The sequence below is a fragment of the Jaculus jaculus genome, chromosome 15 (assembly GCF_020740685.1).
Source record: "Jaculus jaculus isolate mJacJac1 chromosome 15, mJacJac1.mat.Y.cur, whole genome shotgun sequence".
NCBI lineage: Eukaryota > Metazoa > Chordata > Mammalia > Rodentia > Dipodidae > Jaculus > Jaculus jaculus.
The window spans coordinates 47,960,908-47,981,980 of record NC_059116.1 but is presented as its reverse complement, the minus strand read 5'-3'; the positions used below and the strand labels follow the sequence as shown (position 1 = coordinate 47,981,980).

At 37.5% G+C, this 21,073-nt stretch overlaps 1 protein-coding gene across 4 annotated transcripts in view; it reads left to right on the top strand.

Annotated features, from left to right (window-relative positions):
- The window catches only part of Kiaa1328 (KIAA1328 ortholog), a 290,739-nt gene that overhangs the window by 120,469 nt on the left and 149,197 nt on the right, over nt 1-21,073 (top strand). For all 4 annotated transcript variants that reach the window (XM_045135154.1, XM_045135153.1, XM_045135155.1 and 1 more), the window contains one exon: nt 20,692-20,819. In XM_045135154.1, the coding sequence (XP_044991089.1) occupies nt 20,692-20,819 (128 nt within the window). The remainder of the gene's footprint in view (nt 1-20,691; nt 20,820-21,073) is intronic.

The window sequence follows — 21,073 nt, the reverse complement described above, 5'->3', positions numbered from 1 at the left end:
ACCCATTAGGAAAGAAACTACAACTAAAATTTTGTTTACAGTACTTAAGTATGTAATACTATTTAAATATTTTATTTGCAAGGAGAGAATGGGCATGCACGTTCCTCTAGTGACTACAGATAAACTCTAGATACATATGCCACTTTGTGCATCTGGCTTTTATGGGGAATAAGGAATCAAATTCAGGCTATCAGACTTTGAAAGCAAGTACTTTTAAGGGTTGAGCCATTGCTCCAACCCCAGTACTTTTGGGATTTTTGTTTGTTTGCTTGGTTGGTTGGTTGGTTGGATTTTTTTTGAGGTAGGGTTTGCCTGTAGTCCTCCCTCCTTCCCTCACATACACTTTCTTTCCTTTATTCTTTCTCTTTCTTTCTCTTGACCCTCCACTTTTGTTGAGTAACCCTTCTTCCCCTCCCTATTTCCCTTTTTTCCTATCTTCGTTCTAGTACCATGTCTGTACTGTCAGTGCTTATTACTGTTTACAACCAACTGAAGCTGATCCAGGTTAGGAACCACCTATGGGTGAGAGCATACAGCTGAGCTGGTGTGACCTTGCTACGAATGAATTTTTCCAAGTCTATCCATTTTCTTGCAAATTTTATTATTCTGTTTTTTCTTGCCACTGAGAAGCATTCTATTATGTGCATATGTGCTACATCTTAATTAACCATTCATTTTTTGATGGGTATCTGGGCTGATTCCACTTCCTGAGTGTTCTGAAAGAGCACTGATTAAAAATAGTTGAGCACATGTCTCTGTAGTACATAATAGCGTTTTAGGGTATGTTCAAAAGTGGTATACCAGGATCTTAATTGTAGTTCTACTTTCAGCATTTTGAGGAATCTCCAGACTGATTTCCACAGTGGTTGTGCAGCTTTGCACTCCCACCAGCAGTGAATGGGGTTCCTCTTTCCCCATGCCCCTCCCCCCCTGCATGTGCTGTCATTAGACTTTTTTGATGATTATCATCCTGACCTGAGGGTAATAGAATCTGATAGGTGTTTTTATTTGCATTTCCTGATGAGTAGAAATGTTTAACGTCTCTTTAGGTATTTAATGGCTATCTGTATTCCTTCATTTAAGAACTCTCTGTTCAAATCCCTGCTCCATTTTTGAGTGGGGTGCTTGATACTTTCATTGTTCAGGTTTTTGAGTTCTCTAATAGATTGTAGATATTAAACCTTTGTTTGAAGGTATAGCTGGTGAAAATTTTCTGCCATTCAGTAGGTTGTTTATTGACTCTGTTGATGGTTTGTTTATCTGTATGATAACTTTTTTATTTTCATGAGGTGCCAGTTGTTAAACATTTGCCTAGTTCCCTGGGATATTGGACTCTTATTCAGAAAGTCTTTCAGTACACCTATATGTTGTAGTGTTCTCCCTACTTTTTTTTCTAGTTGATTAGACTTTCAGGTCTTATATTATAGTCTTTGATCCACTTGGAATTGATTTTTGTGCAAGGGGAGAAGAGGGGTCCAAATTCAGTCTTCTATATTTGGCAGTTCAGCTTCTCCAGCACCCTTTGCTGAAGATGTGTTTTTGGCCCTTTTGTCAAAGATTAGGTAGCTGTAGTTACTCAAACTCATACTTGGATCTTCAGTTCTATTTCATTGATCTATATACCTGTTTTTATGCCAATAACTTGCTGTTTTTATAATTGTTGCTTTATAGTATAGCTTGAAATCAGCTATGGTGATACCACCAGAGATATTTCTTTTGCTGAGTACAGTTTTGAATATCCAAGACCCTTTGTGCTTCCATATGATTTTTTGTTTGTTTGTTTGCTTTTGTTTTTCAAGGTAGGGTCTCAAGCTAGCACAGGCTGACCTGGAATTCACTATGTAGTCTCAAGATAGCCTTGAGCAGTCTTCCTACCTCTGTACTGGCATTTAAGGGCAAGTTTAATAAGGGCGTGTGCCACCACACCTGGCTCCATATGAATTTTAAGGCTTTTGTTTTTTCCTTTTTGAAGAATGTTGCTGGGATTTTGATTGGAATTGCATTGAGTCTGGATATTGTTTTCAGTAGAATGGCCATCTTAACAATGTTAATTCTTCTGATCTGTGAACATGGAAGGTCATTCCATTGTTTCACATCTTCCTCCAGTTTTTTCTTCAGTGCTTTTTATGTGTTCATTGTGAAGTTGTTTGCTTCCTTGGTTTGGGAGATTTCAAGGTATTTAATATTTTTGTGGTAATTATAAATGAGAGAGTTTCCCTGATTTCTTTTTCAATATATTTGTCATTAGTATACATGAGGCCACTGATTTTTTTTATCTTGCCATATTGCTGAAAGTGTGTATCACATCTAGTTGTTTCTTGGTGTAATTGTTTTGGTTCTCTTATGTATAGAAGCACATCATCTGTCAGTAGGGCTAATTTGTCTTCTTCCTTTCAAGTTTGTATCCCTATTATTTCTTTCTCTTTTATTATTGCTTGGGCTAGGACTTCAAGTACTATGTTGAAAAGCAGTGATGAGAGTGGAAACCCCTGTCTTGTTCTCAATTTTAGTGGGAAAGCTTTGAGTTTTTCCCTATTTAGAAGGATATGGACCTTGGGTCTGGTATATATGGCCCTTATTATGTTAAGATGTGGACCCTCCATCCTTAGTTTCTCCAGTGTCTAAATCATGAAGGGATGTTCTATTTTATCAAAGGCCTTTTCTGTTTCTATTGAAATAATCATGTGATTCCTGTCTTTAAATCTGTGTATGTGATGTATTACATTTATCATTTCCCATACATTGGAGCCAACACTGCAACCCTGAGATGAAACCTACTTGATTGATGGAGGATACTTCTGAGGTGTTCTTGAATTTGGTTTGGGGGAACTTTATAATTTTTGCATCTAAGTTCATCAGGGATATCAGTCTAGTTCTCTTTCTTTGTTGTGTCTCTGTCTGTCTTTGGTATTAGTATAATTGGCTTCATAGGAAAAATCAAGGGGCATTCTCTTCATTTCAGCAATATGAAATAACTTGAGAAAAATTGGCTTTAGTTCTTCAAGGAAGATTTGGTAGAATTCAGCAGTGAATCCATCTGAGCCTACCCTTTATTTATTTATTTTTTTCCCTGTGGGATCTGGGTTTAGTTTTGCCTAATTCCCTGGGGATGTTGGACTCTTATTCATAAAGTATTTCTATATACCTATATGCTAGGAGTGTTCGCCCTACTTTTTGTTCTAGTTAATTTAGAATTTCAGATCTTATATTGAGGTCTTTGATCCATTTGTATCGTAGTTTTGGTAGGTGGTATGACTTGAGGAATTCATCCATTTCTTTGAGTTTTTCTAATTTTGTGGAGTGGAGATCTTTGAAATATGTTCTTTTGATTCTTCTAATTTCATTAGTATCCATTGTAACATCTTTTACATTTCTGGTCCTGTTGATATGAACCTTCTCTTCTTTTCCTTTTGATCAAATTGGCTAGGGGTTTGTCAATCTTGTGCTTTTTTTCTTTTTTAAGAACCATCTCTTTGTTTTATTAGTTTTTAAAATTAGTTTTAAAATTATTTTCTTGATTTCCAGTTCCTTGATTTCTGCTCTGATCTTGATCATTCCATTTTTTCTGACACTTTTGGGTTTATATTGTTCTTGTTTTTCCAGTGCCTTCATCTAGATGATTAAGTTATTGACTTGAGTGATCTGTTTTTGTAATGTAGGCATTTAGTACTATAAGTCTCCTTCTTAAGAATGCCTTCATTGTATCCCATAAGTTTTGATATGTTGTGTTTTCATTATCATTTAGGTCTAGAAATTTTTTAATTTCCTTTTTGATTTTTTTTCAATTACCCATGTATTATTTAATAGTGAATTAATAGTTCAGCCTCCAGGTGTTGGTAGATTTTCTGTTGTTAATCTCTTGCTTTTTTGCATTATGGTCTGATACAATGCATGGAGTTATGTCTGTTTTCCTGATTTTTTGGTACATTTTATGCCCCAATATATGATCTGTTTTAAAGAAGGTTTCATGAGCTGTTGAGAAAAATGTATGTTCTGTGGAATGTGGGTGGAATCTTCTGTAGATGTCTGTTAAGTCCAATTGATCAATGGTATTGCTTAACTCCCTTATTTCTCAGTTAATTTTCTGCTAAGATGATCTGCCTAATGATGATAATGGAGTATTAAAATCTCCTACTATTGTTATAATGGGGCTTATCTTTGTCTAAGAGATTTTGCTTTATAAAACTTGGTGCTCCTGTGTTTAGTGTGTATAGGTTTATGAATGTGATATCTTCGTGTTCCTTTGATGTATAGGAAGTAGTCTTTATCTCTTTTGATTGCTTTTGGTTTGATACCAGTTTAGCCACTCCTGCTTGTTTCCTACTTTCATTATCTTGGAATATCTTTTTTTTTTTTTTTTTTTTTTGTCCTTTCACCCTAAGGTGGTGTTAATATTTATTTGTAAGATAGATAGCAAATGGATGGGTCCATTTTTCTGATCCAGCATTCTAGCTTGTGTTTTGATTGGGACTTTGAGTCCATTGATATTTAGAGTTATAATTGTGAGGTGTGAATTAATCCCTATTTACTTGAAAGCTTTGTGGAGTTTGGTGTTACCTTGATCTTTATATGTTTTCGTGTTTCTTCTATTATTGGTTGTTATTTTTCCCTCCTATAGTCTCTTGAGTGTGATTGTTCTCTTCTGGCTTTACATGGGTACTAGAGAGAATCAAACCCAAACTTAAGGCTTTGCCAGCGTCTTTAATCACTGAGCCATCTCTAGCCCTTTGGAGCTATTTTTAAAGTTCATAAAAGCTGTCTGCCTATGCAACAAAATATAAGGACTTAACATTGAGAGAATGATTTTGCTTCTGGAGCAGCTATTATTCCTTAGGTTGTCCACTGTAAGTTTTGTCATTATTCATTTCATTGTTAGCATTTCATTTGTTTCACCTGTCACACGTTCTTTACACTGCTCAAGACAGACAGACAAGCTTGGCTCATGTACACACATTTGCACTGATTGTATTCTTTCTAGATGTTCTAAAATTCATCCCTTTATCATTTCCTACCATTTCTTTAGCCACTCTTTTAGACTATACCTATGGTAGTGAACTCTTAAAGTTCATTGTCCTTCATCTGAAAAGTCTTGATTTCTCCTTTATTTTAGAAAAATATATTTGCAGATATAAAATTCCAGATCGACAGTTCCTTGTTTCAGTACTTGGGAAAATGTGCTAATGTCTTCTCACTTCTGTTCTGTGTTGTGAGAAGTCCACTAGCATCTACTACTCCTCCCCTAACCTCTGAAGACTCTACTTGGAATGGGCAGAGGCTTTCTCATTTAGCTTCTTCTCATCCTACCTTACCCAACAGGCATACCCTATTAAAGCTAGATGGGGCAGAACTCCTGTCTTCCATGAGTCCTGCCCTGATAATCATGAGGACAGAGGAGGAGGTGACCGCAGGGGTTGAGACTCTGGCCTCCTCAACCTTCTCTTCTCTTCAAATGTCCTTCTGGGGGAGAAGGTAAGAGGTCTCCTAGAAGTTTTGGGATAGGCCTGCTATTTAAGTTTTCTGCTGGTTTCTTCTTTTACTTTATTTTTGCTTTTTTATTTTTTCTAAGACAGGGTGTCACTCTAGTTCAGGTTGACCTGATTTACTCTGTACTCCTAGGCTGGCCTCACAGTGATCCTACCTCTGTCTCCTGAGTACTGGAATTTAAAGGTATGTACTACCATACTCTGCTCCCTTTAATTTTAAATAAAGACAAGTTTCTTCTTGGATTTAAATTGATTTTATTTTATTTTTCTGGTCTGCCATTTATGGGTTACTGACTCCTGCTATATCTGCTACAGAACATGAGACAAAAACAAAGCCAGCAACTCACATCTTTGTTGGGAGTTCTAAGGCATCCAGCCCATGTGCCTTCTGTCTGCTTACCAGAGACAGATTTATTTGGCACATAAGGGCCAGGAGCTTGATCTGTACTTTAAAGAGGAACAGGTAGGAGGTGTTTACTTCATTTTCTCTGAATCCGGAATTCCCACTTCTTTTATTTCACTCTTTAATTTTTTTTCTGGCCACTAACATTGACTCAACTTGCTGAATGTATCCTGCTATATTTAAACATCTTGCTGTGGTGCTCTCAGGGTAGAAATTGGCAAGCTGATTTAATTAACACTTACTTTTCAAGAACAATCAAAAGTAAACAGAACCTAATAGGAAAAGTTTCTACCTCCTAGCAAAATTGCTTTAAAATTTTCATAAACACACATATTCAGAAACAAAATATAAATCATTGACTGTGTTCTGTTTTTAAGTTGGTCTTAATCTCTATTTTTAACCCTATATATTAAAAACCGTAGGCCTTGGAGCTTATTCTTAGTCTACTTCATACTCAATACTATTAAAGTAGTAAAGCAAAATGCGAGTTCTTCGCGTTAGTGTGGTTGTAAAATTTCTCCTTGAGTGTTTCAGGGTCATCCTCCATGGCATTCCTTGACTGGAGGGTCAGGCACTAGTATAATTCTTTGACAGTCATTTTTAATATCATTGTGTTAAACAGTCCATAGAAGCTCAGTGATATTAGGAACCACTGAAGTGCAGTTATTCATAAAACACTTTATTACCTTCAGGCCATGCTGCATTCACTGAGTTTAGATAATAAAGCTCAACATGGAAGTTACTTAATTTTTTCTCTGAGCGGTAATTTATATTTGTGATCAGTATTCTCAGCTGTCCTCAGAGGCAAGTAATAATATATGTTCCTACTATTCTAATTTACCCTAAAAATGCTTATTTGGAAGAGAGAAGAGAAGAAGAAGAAGCGAGAAGGAGAGAATGGTACCTCTGGCCACTTCAAATGAACTCCAGATGCCAGACACATGTGCCACTTTGTGTACCTGGTTTTATGTGCGTACTGGGGAACCAAACCCAAGCTGGCAGCCTTTCAACCAAGTGCCTTTAACTGCTGTACCACCTCTCCAGCTCCTAAAAATATTGTATATGATTACATGATATAAAACATCTCAGCTGGGTGTGGTAGCACATACCTTTAATTGCCAGCACTTGGAAGTCAGTGGTAGGATCACTGTGAATTCAAGCCCAGCCTGTGACTACAAAGTGGGTTAGAGGTCAGCCTTGGCTAGAGTCAGAACAATCCTCAAAAACACAAAACAAGAACAAACCCCTGTCATTTGTCACTCTAATTATAAATACTATTTCAATGACTTTTAAGACACTAACCTTGAAATATTAATATTGAATGGTATCTTCATACTGCATTAAAAAGTATTTGTGACTGGTAAGAATGCTGTCTCCAATGGCTATAGCTGATAACCTGGCAATATTGACTTGAGCTTAGAAATCATACTGAAAATAAGCTTGAAAAAGTCTGATAGAGAAAGGTAAAGAATGGAAACCTTAAACAGAAATTAGGAGAAAGACAAGGAGCTTGCTTTCCCATGGGCTCTTATACCATATAAAATTACTAAAGGCAAAACTAATAATGTTTGCTCATTATTACTACTTTAGTCACCAGCCAAAATAGAGACATTACACTGCTCTGCAAAGCCAGAATTCGGCTTCCTCTAAAGGAAGGAGACAAGTTATTTTGCATCTCATTCTTTATTTTGTATATGCTTCCTTCTAAAACAAAATAGCTGGCTAAAATCTAGTAAAGCAAACTCACAAACATGCTAAGGTGGATTAAAGAAAGATCTGTAAAAACCTAGAAAACTATTTTACTGGGAAGGATGGACTCCACCCACATGGGGAACAATGAAACTTCTTGAGTGCTTCAGGGTCTTCTCCATGGCATCTAGGCTAATTCCATTTCCTAGTTATTGTGAAGAATGCAACAACTAGCATAGCTGAGCAGGTGTCTCTGTAGTAGAGACTCTTTAGGGTTTATGCCCTGTAGGATTCGAGTTGGGTCTTAAGGTATTTTGATTAAGGCTGTATTTTTAGGTTCTATTTTTAGGTATTTTGATGATCCTCCAGATTTCCATAGTGGCTATACTAGATTACACTTGCACCAACAGTGAATAAGGTTCCTCTTTCCCTCACCAGCACTTGTTGTTATTTGATTTGTTTTTTGAGATGGGGTCTCACAGTAGCCCAGGATGATCTTGAAATCACTATGTAGCCTCAGGATGGGCACAAACTCACAGAGATCCTCCTACCTCTGCCCCCTGAGTGCTAGTATTAAAGGCATGATGACAGCCATTCTGACCAGTGATATGGAATCTCAAAGTAGTTTTAATTTGTATTTCCATGCTGGCTAGATGATATGTTGAACATTCTTAAGATGTTTATTGGCCATTTGTATTTCTTCTTTGAGAACTCTGTGTTCAATTCTCTGCCCCATTTTTTTTTTGACCTTTTGTATGGCTAGTTTTTTGAGTTCTTTGTAAAATCAAGACATTAAATATTTCTCAGATATATAGCTGGAAAAGATTTTCTCTCATTCTGAAAGTTGCCTAAAGACTCAGTTGATGGTTTACTCAGCTAACAATAGATTTTTAGTTTCATGAGATCCCATTGGTTGAGTGTTTGTATTATTCCCTGTACTATTGGAGTCCTATTGAGAAGATCATTCCTAATGCCTATATACTAACTCTAGTGTTCTCCCTAAGGTTTCCTCTAGTTATTGTAGTTTCAGGCATTATGTTGAGGTCTTTGAGTCACTTGGAGTTGTTTGTGCAGGGGAAAGGGAAGAGTGCGGATTCATTCTTCTATAAGTAGTTATCCAGTTTCTCCAGCACCATTTGTTGAAAATGCTGTCTTTTCTCCAATGTGTTTTGGCCTCTTTGTCAAAAAATGAGGTGACTGTAGTCATGTGAATTTATACCTAGATCTTCTATTCAAGTCCATTTATCTATGTGTCTTATTTTTGTGCCAGTGCCATGCTGTCTTGTCTTTTCACTGGCGCTAACACCTTAAGTACTATGTTAAATAGCAGTGAGGAGAGTGTGCACCCTTATCTTGTTCCAGATCTTAGTGGGACTATTTCAAGGTTTTTCAAGGTTTGTCATATACAGCCTTTGTTGCATTGAGATGTGGTCCCTCCATCCCTATTCTCACCAATGTTTTTGTCATGAAGGGATGATGTATTTATTGAAGCCCTTTTCTGTATCTGTTGCGTCAATGTCTTGTGCCTATTTATATGATGTGTTATGGTTATTGATTTCTATATTTTGAATCATCTCTGTATTCCCGGAATAAAAATTACTTGATCAAAGTGAATTGTATTTTTAACGTGTTTTAAGGTTAACTTATAACTTTATTGAGAACTTTTACATTTTAAGTTCATTGGGAATACTGTGTATAATTTTCTTTTTTGGTGTGTCTCTGATTTTGCTATTATGGTAACTCTCGCTTCAAAAAGGATTTAGGGAGCATTTCCTCCCTTTTGAGTTTATAAAATACCTTGAGAAGAAGTGATTTCCGTTCTGTTAAGGTTGGGTAGGATTCAGCAGCTAACCATCTAATCTTGGGCTTTTTTTGGTTGGAAATTTGTTGTTGTTATTGTTGTTGTGTGAGTTGTTTTGTTTTTTTGAAGCACAATCTCGCTATAGCCCAGGCTGACCTGGAATTCACCGTGTAGTCTCAGGCTGGCCTTGAACTCACAGCAATCCTCCTACCTTTGCCTGCTGAGTGCTGGGATTAAAGGCGTGTGCCACCATACTCAGCTTGGTTGGGAGATTTTTAATTACTGTTTTGATCTCATTACTTGTTATACATATATTTTAATTATTCATCTATTCTGGGTTTAACTTTGGTAGCTCCTTATTCTGGGTTTAACTTTGGTAGCTCCTATGTGTCAAAAAAAAATCACCCATTTCTTCTAAATTTTCTACTTTGATATAACACAGATTTTGAAATATGTCCTCATGATCTAATTTCTTTGCAACCTGTTATAATATCTCCTTTGTACCTCTAATATTACTGTTTATGGTCTTCTTTCTCTTTATTTTGTCTAATTTGGCTAGGGGTTTATTAATCTTGTCTATCTTTTTAAAGAAACCAACTGTCTCTTCCATCAGTTTTTTGGATTTTTTTTTTTTTTTTGTCATTCCTAATTCAATGATTTCTGTCCTGAACTATTTCTTTTAGGAAAGTTTTGGATTTGGATTGTTCCTTTTTTTCTAAAGCCTTCAGATAGACTGTTACTTATTTGACATCTTGCTATTTTTGTAATGTAGACATTTAGAACTATAAACTTCTCTCTTAATACTGCCTTCATTTTGTTCCATAGGTTTTGATATGCTGCATTTTGATTTTCGCTCAGTTCTAGGAATTGTTTTCTATTTCCTTCTTGGCTTCTTCAAAGACCCATATTAATTGTTCAATAGTGTTTTCAATCTCCAGAAGTTTATGTATTTTCTGTTGTATCTTTTATTTCTAGCTTTTTTGCCATGTGATTGGATATAACTAGGTTAGTCCTTATATATTAATATAGTCCTAATTTTATCAAGGAAAGTTTTTCTTTTTCCTTCTACTATGGAGGATAATTTTGCTCTGTAATATTTGAAATACTCTATTGTAAGTGTTTCTGGATTTAGAGTTTGCATTGTAAAATCTGATGTTGAAGTTGGCACACCTTTATAAGACAATCTCTTTCTCTCCTACTGTTTTTAGTATTCTTTCTTTGTTTCATGTGTTTAGTGTTTTAACTATAATGAGATGTGGGGAATTTCTTTTGTGGTCCTGTCTATTTTGTGTTCTGTCTGCCTCTTGTACTTGGATTGGTCTCTGTTTTGTAAAAATTGGAAGATATTGAAAACACTTTTTATGCCATTGATCTTCTGTGCCCATGATTTGAACATTTGGTCATTTTAAAGGTATCCCATTTTTTGCTCAAGTCCTGCTCATACTTTTTTGTACTTCTTGTTGATACTTGGCCTCTTCTACATGGCCTATTCTATTGGTATGGTTTTTCTGGGAGCTCTTTAATTAAGGGTTTTTTTTTTTTTTTTTTTTTTTTTTTGAGCGGGGGTGCAAGGTAGGGTTTGCTCTAGCCCAAGCTGACCTGGGATTCACTATGTAATCAGATTGGCCTTGAACTCACAGTGATTGTCCTGCCTCTGCCTTCCAAGTTGGGATTAAAGGCATGTAGTACCATGCCTGGCTGAGTTATTTCATTTCTGATTAGCATTTTTTCCCCAGGATCTCTCTATAGAGTTGCATTTTCATTCCCTGGTTGGATATTCTCATTACATCTAGTCAAATTTCTGTGCTTTCCTGGAGTTCATTCATGTATTTTTCATGTCCTCTTTGAATTCATCCAGATATCCATTGAAACAACCTTTTATTTGGTTTTTTAATTGCATTCAGATTTTTGTCCATGTCCTCTTTAAGTGTGTTATCTATATTTATCATAGTTGTGTTTTGGAAGTCTTTGTCTGGAATTTGCTCATAGCAGTTCTTGTTGTTATTGACTTAACTGTAGGACTAGGCATTCTTGGTGGGGATATCCTGCCTTGCTTCCTTACCTTACTGTATGTTGGGGTTTGCCCATCTAGAGATATAATCCCTTTGTTTTGCTAAGAATGTAATAACAGTGGCTCCAGTGCAGGTAAGCTCTTCCAGGTTCCAGAAAGGGAGAAGACAATTGGAAACTCACTGGGCTTGGGCTGTGACTGCTCTAGGTGTTTTACTCAGTTGTGATATGAGTTGAGGGCAGCCTAGTGTGAGCTCACCAGAGGCCTCCTGTGCAAGGTGGGTCTGGTTATCTGCTTACATCTGCATTGAGGTCATGGGGGTGATGCCGAGCTCATTGGTGACGGGAGCCTGTGACAGGCAGCCTGTTCCTTGTAATTCTCCAGCACTGATCATGAGCTTCCCCAAGGGTAGGGCCTGTTCCTCATGGCTCCATGTATCTTGGTTGGGGGTCAAAGGGCAATGATTATGAGCTTTCCAGGGCAGAGCTTAAGGATCATCTTAAACTCACTTTATATTTCTATTCAGAAATGAATGGTCTTATACAGAAGCAGATATAGTTCAAGTAGATAAATATATAAAGAAAAGAATTATGGTTATTGAAATTAACTCATGGTGGGTTTCAATATAATGAAAAGAGCAAGTCTGCTTAGAGATAGGAAGCAGAGTGAGGTGACTTCTTTTTAAGGAGATTTTATCTGTTCCTTGTGGTTGTAGTTAGTTACTTCAAAGCTGTTATTCATACAACTTTGCAGGCCACTTCCTAGGGTCCAGAGAGCTTAGTATGAAGACTGTTTTCAGTGGTCTGTGTTGTCAGGGGTTCCTTTTTGGAAGTGGAAATTTCTGAGTGTTATACACATCACCTTGGAAAGAAGCTTCTATGTAATAACAGATTTATATATACATATGTATATAATATATATATATACATATACATATACATACACACACACACACACACACATATGTATATATAATCTAGGCTGGTTTCTTTAATTGATAAAAGACATCATTGATTTAAAATAGATGCTCCAGGGCGGGAGAGATGGCTTAGCGGTTAAGCGCTTGCCTGTGAAGCCTAAGGACCCCGGTTCGAGGCTCGGTTCCCCAGGTTCCACGTTAGCCAGATGCACAAGGGGGCGCATGCGTCTGGAGTTCGTTTGCAGAGGCTGGAAGCCCTGGCATACCCATTCTCTCTCTCTCCCTCTATCTGTCTTTCTCTCTGTGTCTGTCGCTCTCAAATAAATAAATAAATAAAATTTTTTTTTAAAAAAGACTGCTAAAATAGATGCTCCAAATGGGGAAAATGTTTCTACCTTGGGCCTTGTTGAAACATATTTATCTTAAAGTCCTATGTATGAATGAAACATGAAAATCAGAGTTCTTAGCACTCTGGCACATTGATAGATGTTGTTTAGTGTATCTGCATGGAAGCTTTTAAACAACTGTCCTTATCTTTAACTGTAGAGAAATGACCATGAAGTCACTATTAGAAGTGTAAAAGGTTTCCTGAAAAACCTTAGGGCCCAATGACATGTGCAAATAAAAGAATTTAGTGTTCTCATTTCAAAGTCTCTTTCAGCCCCACCTGTTTTTGCAGCCCTTCAGAAACAAGGTAGAAACTTCAAACCTCTAAATGAGCTGGTCTGGTGCTCTGCTTAGGTATCAGACTTGTATGAGTGAATTTTACTCTTCCATAGGTTGCAGCATAAAACAAGGATATGTATGGAATTCTTGTCTAGATCTGTTGAGCACTTTATCTTGAAACCAGTTTTTTTTTTACCCACAACCTACTTCTCCATTGCATAAGTTCCTTGCCCACAGTTAGATTAGTACTAAACTAGAATAGATTTGAGCCAGAAATATCAGCTATTAGCTTATAATGTTATATTTGTAAAATATATGTAGAGATTAATTTGCTTTTTTAAACTACTTCATTTTGGCATCATGTTAACAGAAAATAATCCAGACCTGTTTCCTAGCAATAAGATGATTTTATGTGATAAAACACAGTCTGATACTTAAAATCAGTGGCAAGTCTATCACTCACTGTTCCTGAGCCATTGTGCAGTGTGCCTAGTTGTCTCAAGCAGCTTTCACTGCCATTTTTCTCCTTCAACCAGGATCCTATCAAGACTTATGGGTAACATGTAATTGTGTCTTTGATCTATTTAATTTAGAATTTCTGTCCCACCCAGCACCCTTTTCCCTGTGACATTGACCTTGTCATGAATTCAAGCCTGTTGCTTTGGAGAGCCAGCTGCTGTGTGTGTCAGGAAATCATCCTGATTTGTCTGTTTGTAGTATGATTAACTTACTCCTATATTTCTTTGAATTCCTGTAAAATGAGGGCTAGGCTTGCAGATTTTGTTAAATTGAAACTAAGCATATTTATCAAGACTATTACATAGATGATATTCCCTATTTCATGCAAGAGGTACATGGTTTCCACTTTTCTAATGTTAGTGAAACCAGGTTAGTTCATTCACTTTGTGTGTGATAACACCAGATGTCACCTTTTTAAAGGTACATTTTTTTCCCTTGGTATGAAATGATGTAGTGACTAAAAGAAAAACAAAAATCTTTTAATATGTTTTTAAGTATTAGCTGGCATTCTTATGAAAACAAGTGTCACTTTTTTTTGTACATTAAACATTTGCAAGATCTTTCCCATTCTGAAGTTTTATGTTTCTTTGTGGTATAACTTAACTTCTTATAAGGAATTATTCTGGGGCTGGATAATTGGCTTAGCCATTAAGGCACTTGCCTGCAAAGCCTAAGAACCCACGTGCCACTCTCCAGATCCCAGTAAGCCACATGCACAAAGGTGAGGCAAGCACCAGGTTGCACATGTCCACTAGGTGGCACAAGTATGTGGCATTTGATTGTAGTAGCTGAGGCCCTGGTGTGCCAATTCTCTCCCCCTCTTTCTTCCTTTTTCTCCCTCTTTCTCTCTCTCTTAAAAAAAAATTAAAGAATTATTCTGTAAAGAATGACCTCAAGATTTTTTGCTTTTGCCTTTCCCTGTCTTTTATCTTTTTGAAGTATGACTTTGAAAATTTGGATTCTTATTTATTTATATAGATTTTTTAATTTACTTATCTTATTTCTATTAATGAGGATAGTTATTTCAGAACACAGTTGTTCCAAATTTGGCTAATGAGAGAACTCTTCAGGCCTGTCCTATTTCTTTGGTTTGTGAGCATGTTCATGTTCTTCCATTAGTGTAACAAGATATTTCAAGCACTTTATTCTCCTTATCCTAGAATGCATTCAGTCAAGGAGTTTTGATTCCAAAAGAACTTAATGATTCCCCTTTTCTTCTCTCTGAGAGACCTGCTTTCATTTGGTTCTGTGGAAAGGCAAGACTACTAAGTGCATGGGCTTCAGAAGCAAGGTTAAGGTGAGGATGAGGGGGTAGATATTTCTGGGTCAGGGCAATTTTTCCAATTTGAGAGATGTCTCTCCATTTTGATACTCTAATGATGCTATGTCTATCTCTTGTGATTCTTCCCCTTACCTCTTATTTCCTCTCATAGCATCTGTAGTCTTGTACTTGCCTCCCTATCCACTTTGGATGTTTTGTTTTTTTCCTTGTAGTGTGTTTTAGAGCTAAGTCCTTATGCTTTGGGAAACTACCATTTCCTGTAGCCACTTTAACTATTTGATTCAGTTAAATTTAAATGTGATTTTACAACCAGTTCATCTTTGTGCATGTTATTCTGTGAAAACTCTTCTGTGGAGAGGCTGTGATGACCATTTGTTTGCTTTCACTTCTCCTGGGGTGGCTGCACAGACCGCAGTGTATTAAAGGCACATCATTGTTCACTACACACCTTTCCTTACTTTTCATATTGTATTCTTGTCATTTGGCCAAAATTTAGTCAGATGTGCCTGTTTTTCATTGTAACCTCCTGTTTAACTCAGTGAAGAGGACACTTCCCTAAAGTCTCCTTACATAAATCTGACCCCCAGGTGGAGAATGGAAGTCTCACTATTCTAAGGAAGAAGGAAATACAGGTCATTCTGAAATGGGAAAATCAAGAAAGGCATAAAATTGATAAAGATAAGATTGCCTATTTTTATACTTGGCCACGTGGCATGGCATGTATTTAAATTAATTGCATATAATTTGTCTCAAATTCTGACATTTAACTGGTAGGCTATATAATTGTGCTTGATTTTTCTAGAACAAAATTCATATTCTGTGACCACACTAATATGTTCACCTACCGTAAACATTACTGCCTATGGTAACAGCTAGAATAAAAGATTTTTTTTATATACATAATAGCTGGCAGAGCCTCCTGGGACCACCACAAATCATTCCTGTCCTTGGAGTTTGCTCACAAAAAGTATAGAAATGCAAAACCTCGAGCTGTAACACAGGTTGACTTTGGAAACATATTAGCTCATTTAGACCCTGTTCTTATTCTATGGTTATTGTCTAAGACACCAAGTATTCAAAGAGCTCTTGTAGTTAATGTATTCTCAAAGCTCAGTAACCTGTCCTTTCACTGACAGTCTTCTTCTATAAACCATTCCAGTCTCCTTTTTGTTAAAGGTTAATAATGAGAATAATGAAGCAATTGGTTATTTATGCAACTATGATTGGCAAAAGTTATTAGAACAGGAATCTGCCCAGAAGCAGTGATTAGCCTATGAAAATGTTAAGGGATATTGAAACCACTTGCCATTTTTGACATTTCAGAAATATTATCCCCTCCTTAAATCATGATAACCTCTTATAGAAAGTATATTGCAGAATAATCCTATTGGACAGGAATTCTTTTACCAATAGCATAAGTAAGTAAGTGCTAAGAGGGAGATTCAGAAATGATCCAAAAAGGAGCCTGGGAGGAAATGACAATAATGACAAATTAGAACCAAACACTCTGTTGGTCAGATTGTTGTGTCTCCCAGAATCCTGGCCTGTGAAGTTAGACCTTTCTGACTTAATGTGTTACAGGGAGCTTTGTTCAGATTCTAGGAACTGTGAGAGTGTACCCAGACTAGGACACCATATTCTTTATGCCAAATGGTAAAGAATGGAGGAAAATAGGGGCTGGAGGGATGGTTTAGCAGTTAAAGGTGCTTGCTTGCAAAGCCTGGCAGCCTACATTTGATTCCCCAGTACCCACATAAAGCCAGGTGTGCAAAGTGACACATGTGTCTGGAGTTTGTTTGCAGTGGCAGGAAGCCCTGGTGTGCCCATTCTCTCTGTGTGTCTGCCTCTTTCTCCATCTTTTTATTTTTTTCCTCAAGGTAGGGTCTCACTCTAGCCCAGGCTGACCTGGAATTCACTATGTAGTCATAGGGTGGCCTTGAACTCATGGTGATCCTTCCACGTCCGCCTCCCGAGTACTGGGATTAAAGGTGTGTGCCACCACACCCAGCTCTCTTTCTTTCTCTCTCTGTCAAATAAATAAATAAATAAATAAATTTTTTCAAAAAAAAGAATGGAGCAAAATACATGGGCAGAAAATTCTCTGGTGATAATTTTATTAATGAAACACTAATGTAACTGAAGTTATACTAAGAGAGACAAACGAATTATAATCACTTTATGTTTACTGTAGCTGGGAACTTTTTGTGTAAAATGGGCAGTGCTTCTTTTTTACCAGAACAATAACATCATTTCTACTTCACATTAGCTTTTTATAACAGCTTTATAGAGATATTATTCACATAATAAAATACAGCCTTTTCAACTATTCAACTAAGCTTTGAGTATAATACCCCAAAGTATGCAGACATTGCCATTATCTCATTCCAGGTTATATTCATGTCATTTCTACCAAAACCTAGGCCCGTCTCCCCAGTTCCTACTACTCCAGTGTTGCTGTTCCTTTTCATTCCTGGGACACACACCTGAGCAAAGAAGCTTATGGAACTCAAGGGTTGGTTTTAGGCTTAAAGATTATAGGGGAAACTGTCATGGAGGAAGAACTGGCTAACTTCCAAACATCCACAGTACAAAGAGAGAGAGAAGCAACAGCTAGAGGTCACGTTGCTGTCTATACACCTAGTAGGGCTGGACTCAAGATCTACCCACAATAACACACCTCCTCCAGCAGGGCTCTGAAGAGTGCTAGAGACCTAAGTACAAGCTGAAACTTAATCAAAAATATCTCAGGCTACGGGGGATATACATTTACATTCAAATCAACACACACATTCTCTTCCAAGTGCTCTTCTACTTTCTGTCTACATAGACTGTCAGTTTGGAGCATTCCATGTCAATGAAGGATTGCAATATGTACTAGTACTTCATTAACTTTTAGACCAAATGCCATTCCATTTTATAAATATTCCACATTGCCTAATGGTGAGTTGGACCTGAAGTTGTTGTTACCTCTTTACTGTCAGGAACAATGCTGTTCTGAGTACGTGCATATAGATGAGTTACCGTGTGGTAGCATTTTTTCAAATTTTGTTCTGGACATACTCAGTATGTAAACTGCATACTTTACCTCATCCCTACCCCTTTCCAAAGGGACCCTCCTCGTTGGGGATGCATATTCTCATGGGGATTGTGGGTCATGCATGTATTGTGGGGGCATCCATCAGTTATGGGGAAGAGTCAATGTCTCTGTGTATAATATTGCAAATTGTGGCTCTAACAATCTTTCCACTCCCTCTTCTGCAAAATTCCCTGAGCCAAGTTGGGTTCATTTTAAATCTACTTCAGTGATGAGCTCTTAGGAGCCTCTAGATCTCTGGTTTGGTAGGTGTTGATTGTTCTCAGTGTTTATCTCCTTCACCCTTGTGCTGATATCAGGTTCACCAAAAATGCAGCACTCTTGCTTATCTTCCCAATTCCTTCATGGTTTTGACTGGAGCCTGGTCATTTCCTCAAGTCCCTCTTCCATCTGAAAAAAGAGAAGGAAATTCTCCAGTGGAGGTTAAATGGGATAACTATTATTAGTTAGAGAATTTAATAGGTGTAAACCCTCTTGTAGCCCAAGATTAGTGGGAGCTTGATGTTGGAAAGCAAACTCATTATCTGGGTGTGATTCTGACTTGTTTCCCAGTTCTAGATATGGGTTCCTTTCCACTGAACAGATCTTTTAGCCAACCCAAGAGCATTTGGTTACCTGCCAAGGGTATGTGTCTGCCACTATTGCAATTGTGTGAGCATCATGTCAGGTTGCTTGCTTCTGAGTAGCTTAGACCTTGAGTTACTAGGACAGATGTTGGCCACTTTCCACCAGTAGTCCATGTACTGCCTTCTAGCATTAGACGGGCTAACTATCTGGGGACTGGCTCTCTTCCAGATTCCAGTCACGTCTCTCCATGTACCAGCAGCATATGGTGTCTTCAGTAGGATCTTACATTAACCTCTGGTAGGTAATCAAGTGCTCTGACAGAAGTCTGTCTTGTTTTGGGAAACCTTGTAGGTCTCTTTGATCAGCAGCTCATTGTGGATATTAACTGCATCCTGGTACTGGGAGTTATAGGCCAGCACCAAGAGAAAAGAAAGAAAGGCGGGGAAAAAAGAAAAGAAAAAAAAAAACAGTAGAAATTTAAGTTTAGGCTTCATCTCACCTTCTCCAGGGCCCTTTGATTTAGGTGCTCCCTCTAAGATCCTGTTCAGGGTTCAACCTTTTAGTCTGTCTTCCAGGATATAGGATTCTGTGGCACCAAATAGGTATGTCAGCATCTGGAGCTGATCCAGGTTAGGAGCCACAAATGAGTGAGACCATGCAATGATTGTCTTTCTGTGATTGTATGACTTTGCTGAGTATGATCTGTTTGAATTTTGACCATTTTTCTACAAATTTTATTTTGTCACTTTTTTCTAACTGCTGAGTAGGACTCTGCCATGTATATATACCACATCTTGGTTATCCATTTGTCCAATGATAAGTTCAAAAATTTTTGTAAACTGAACATGAGGGAACTGTGGGATACCCTTAAACATGTGGTTGTATTTTTATTGGTTTTCTTGGATATATATTTAGAAGTGAACTTGGTAGTTTATGATACCTTTAACTTTTTGAAACATTGTGAAATTATCATCCAGACTGTCAGCACAGCTTTACATTGCTATTAGGTATTTGGAAAGGGTCCAATTTCTCCCTATTCTTGTCAACAGTAGTTTTCAGTAATCTTTTTGCATATGGTTTTCTTAGTAGATGTGAAGTCATTTCTCACTGGTTTTGATTCACCTTTCCCTATTGGCTGTTGTGCTAGCATCTTGTGTTTCTTGGCCATCTCTATATTTCTTTATGGAAGCCACCTTAGAGCCTTGGCTCATTCTTAAGTAGGTTAATAACCTTTTTATTGTTGTGTTGAATGAGACCTTTATATGTCCTCTAGCATGTCTATGATTTCCAAATATTTTCTCTCATTCTTAGAATTGTCTTTTCAGTCTCTGAATAGGACCTTATGAAGCACAGTTTAAAAAATTTAAGTCCAATGTTATCTATCTTTTCTTTAATTATTTATACTTTTATGTGGTAATTACTTAATCTAAGGTTACAAGGATGTACTTTTGTGGCTTAAGAGTTTAGTGTGGGGCTGGAGAGATGGCTTAGCAGTTAAGTGCTTGCCTGTGAAGCCTAAGGACCCCAGTTCAAGGCTCAATTCCCCAGGACCCATGTTAGCCAGATGCACAAGGGGGTGCATGCGTCTGGAGTTCGTTTGCAGTGGCTGGAAGCCCTGGCATGCCCATTCTCTCCCTCCCTCCCCCCCCCTCTCTGTCTCTCTCTCTCTCTCTCTCTCTTTGTGTGTGTGTGTGTCACTCTCAAATAAATAAATAAATAAATAAATAAATAAAAGAGTTTAGTGTGGGGTTTGGGAGATGGCTTAGTGGTTAAAAGAGCTGTTTACAAAGCCTGCCACCCTGGGCTCAATTCTCCAGAACCCATGTAAAGCTAGGTTCAGTGGTTCAATTTCTAAGCAGACAGGCATTCATGTGCAGTGGCAAAGAGACTCGGGCATGAATACATACACACATACAAACAAAATTGTTTTAAAAAGAGCTTAGTATATCTCTTACATTTAGATCATTGATCTGCTTTCTTTTCATTCTTTAGGAACATGGTCTGTGTAGCCCAGGGTCTTTTTATCTCATATGACATTATGTCCTGCTTCAATTAATTTGTTGTTGTAGTGCTGAGTTCCTTCACATGCCTCTTTAAGTTTTTGAGGAACTGAGAGAAAATGTCTTTTCTATGGGGTGACCATTACTATTATTGTTATATTTCGGTCTCTGTTGTCTACTGGAATCAGAAAAGCATTACTGATGCCTACAGTTTGACTCAATTTTTAAGATTTTTTTCCCTTAATTTGTGATCTCACCTCTTCAGCTACAATATAGAGAATGCCAAGAGCTTTTAAGCCTTTATCAGAAATACCTATCAGAACAGCAAGAGAAGCTCACCATGTCTCTCTCAGAACTGGATGCTGCAAGAGGGCAGGGACAGCAGGTAAGCCATCTTGATTCTCATATACTCTCCTCTCCAGTGGATCAGTAGGGTGTCTGAAGAGTCATTTCCTTTTTTGTCATTTATCACACAGTATGCAGTGTACTAAACATTGCGGATAACACAGGAGTTGGTGTTATTTGCCTCGATACTTCCTTTACTCTCCTGTTCTGAGGGCCTAGCATCCAGAAATGCTAACCTGAAGAAGGTAGGTCAGTGTTTGTGTGGAAGCACAGCAAGAAGGCTAGAGAAAAATT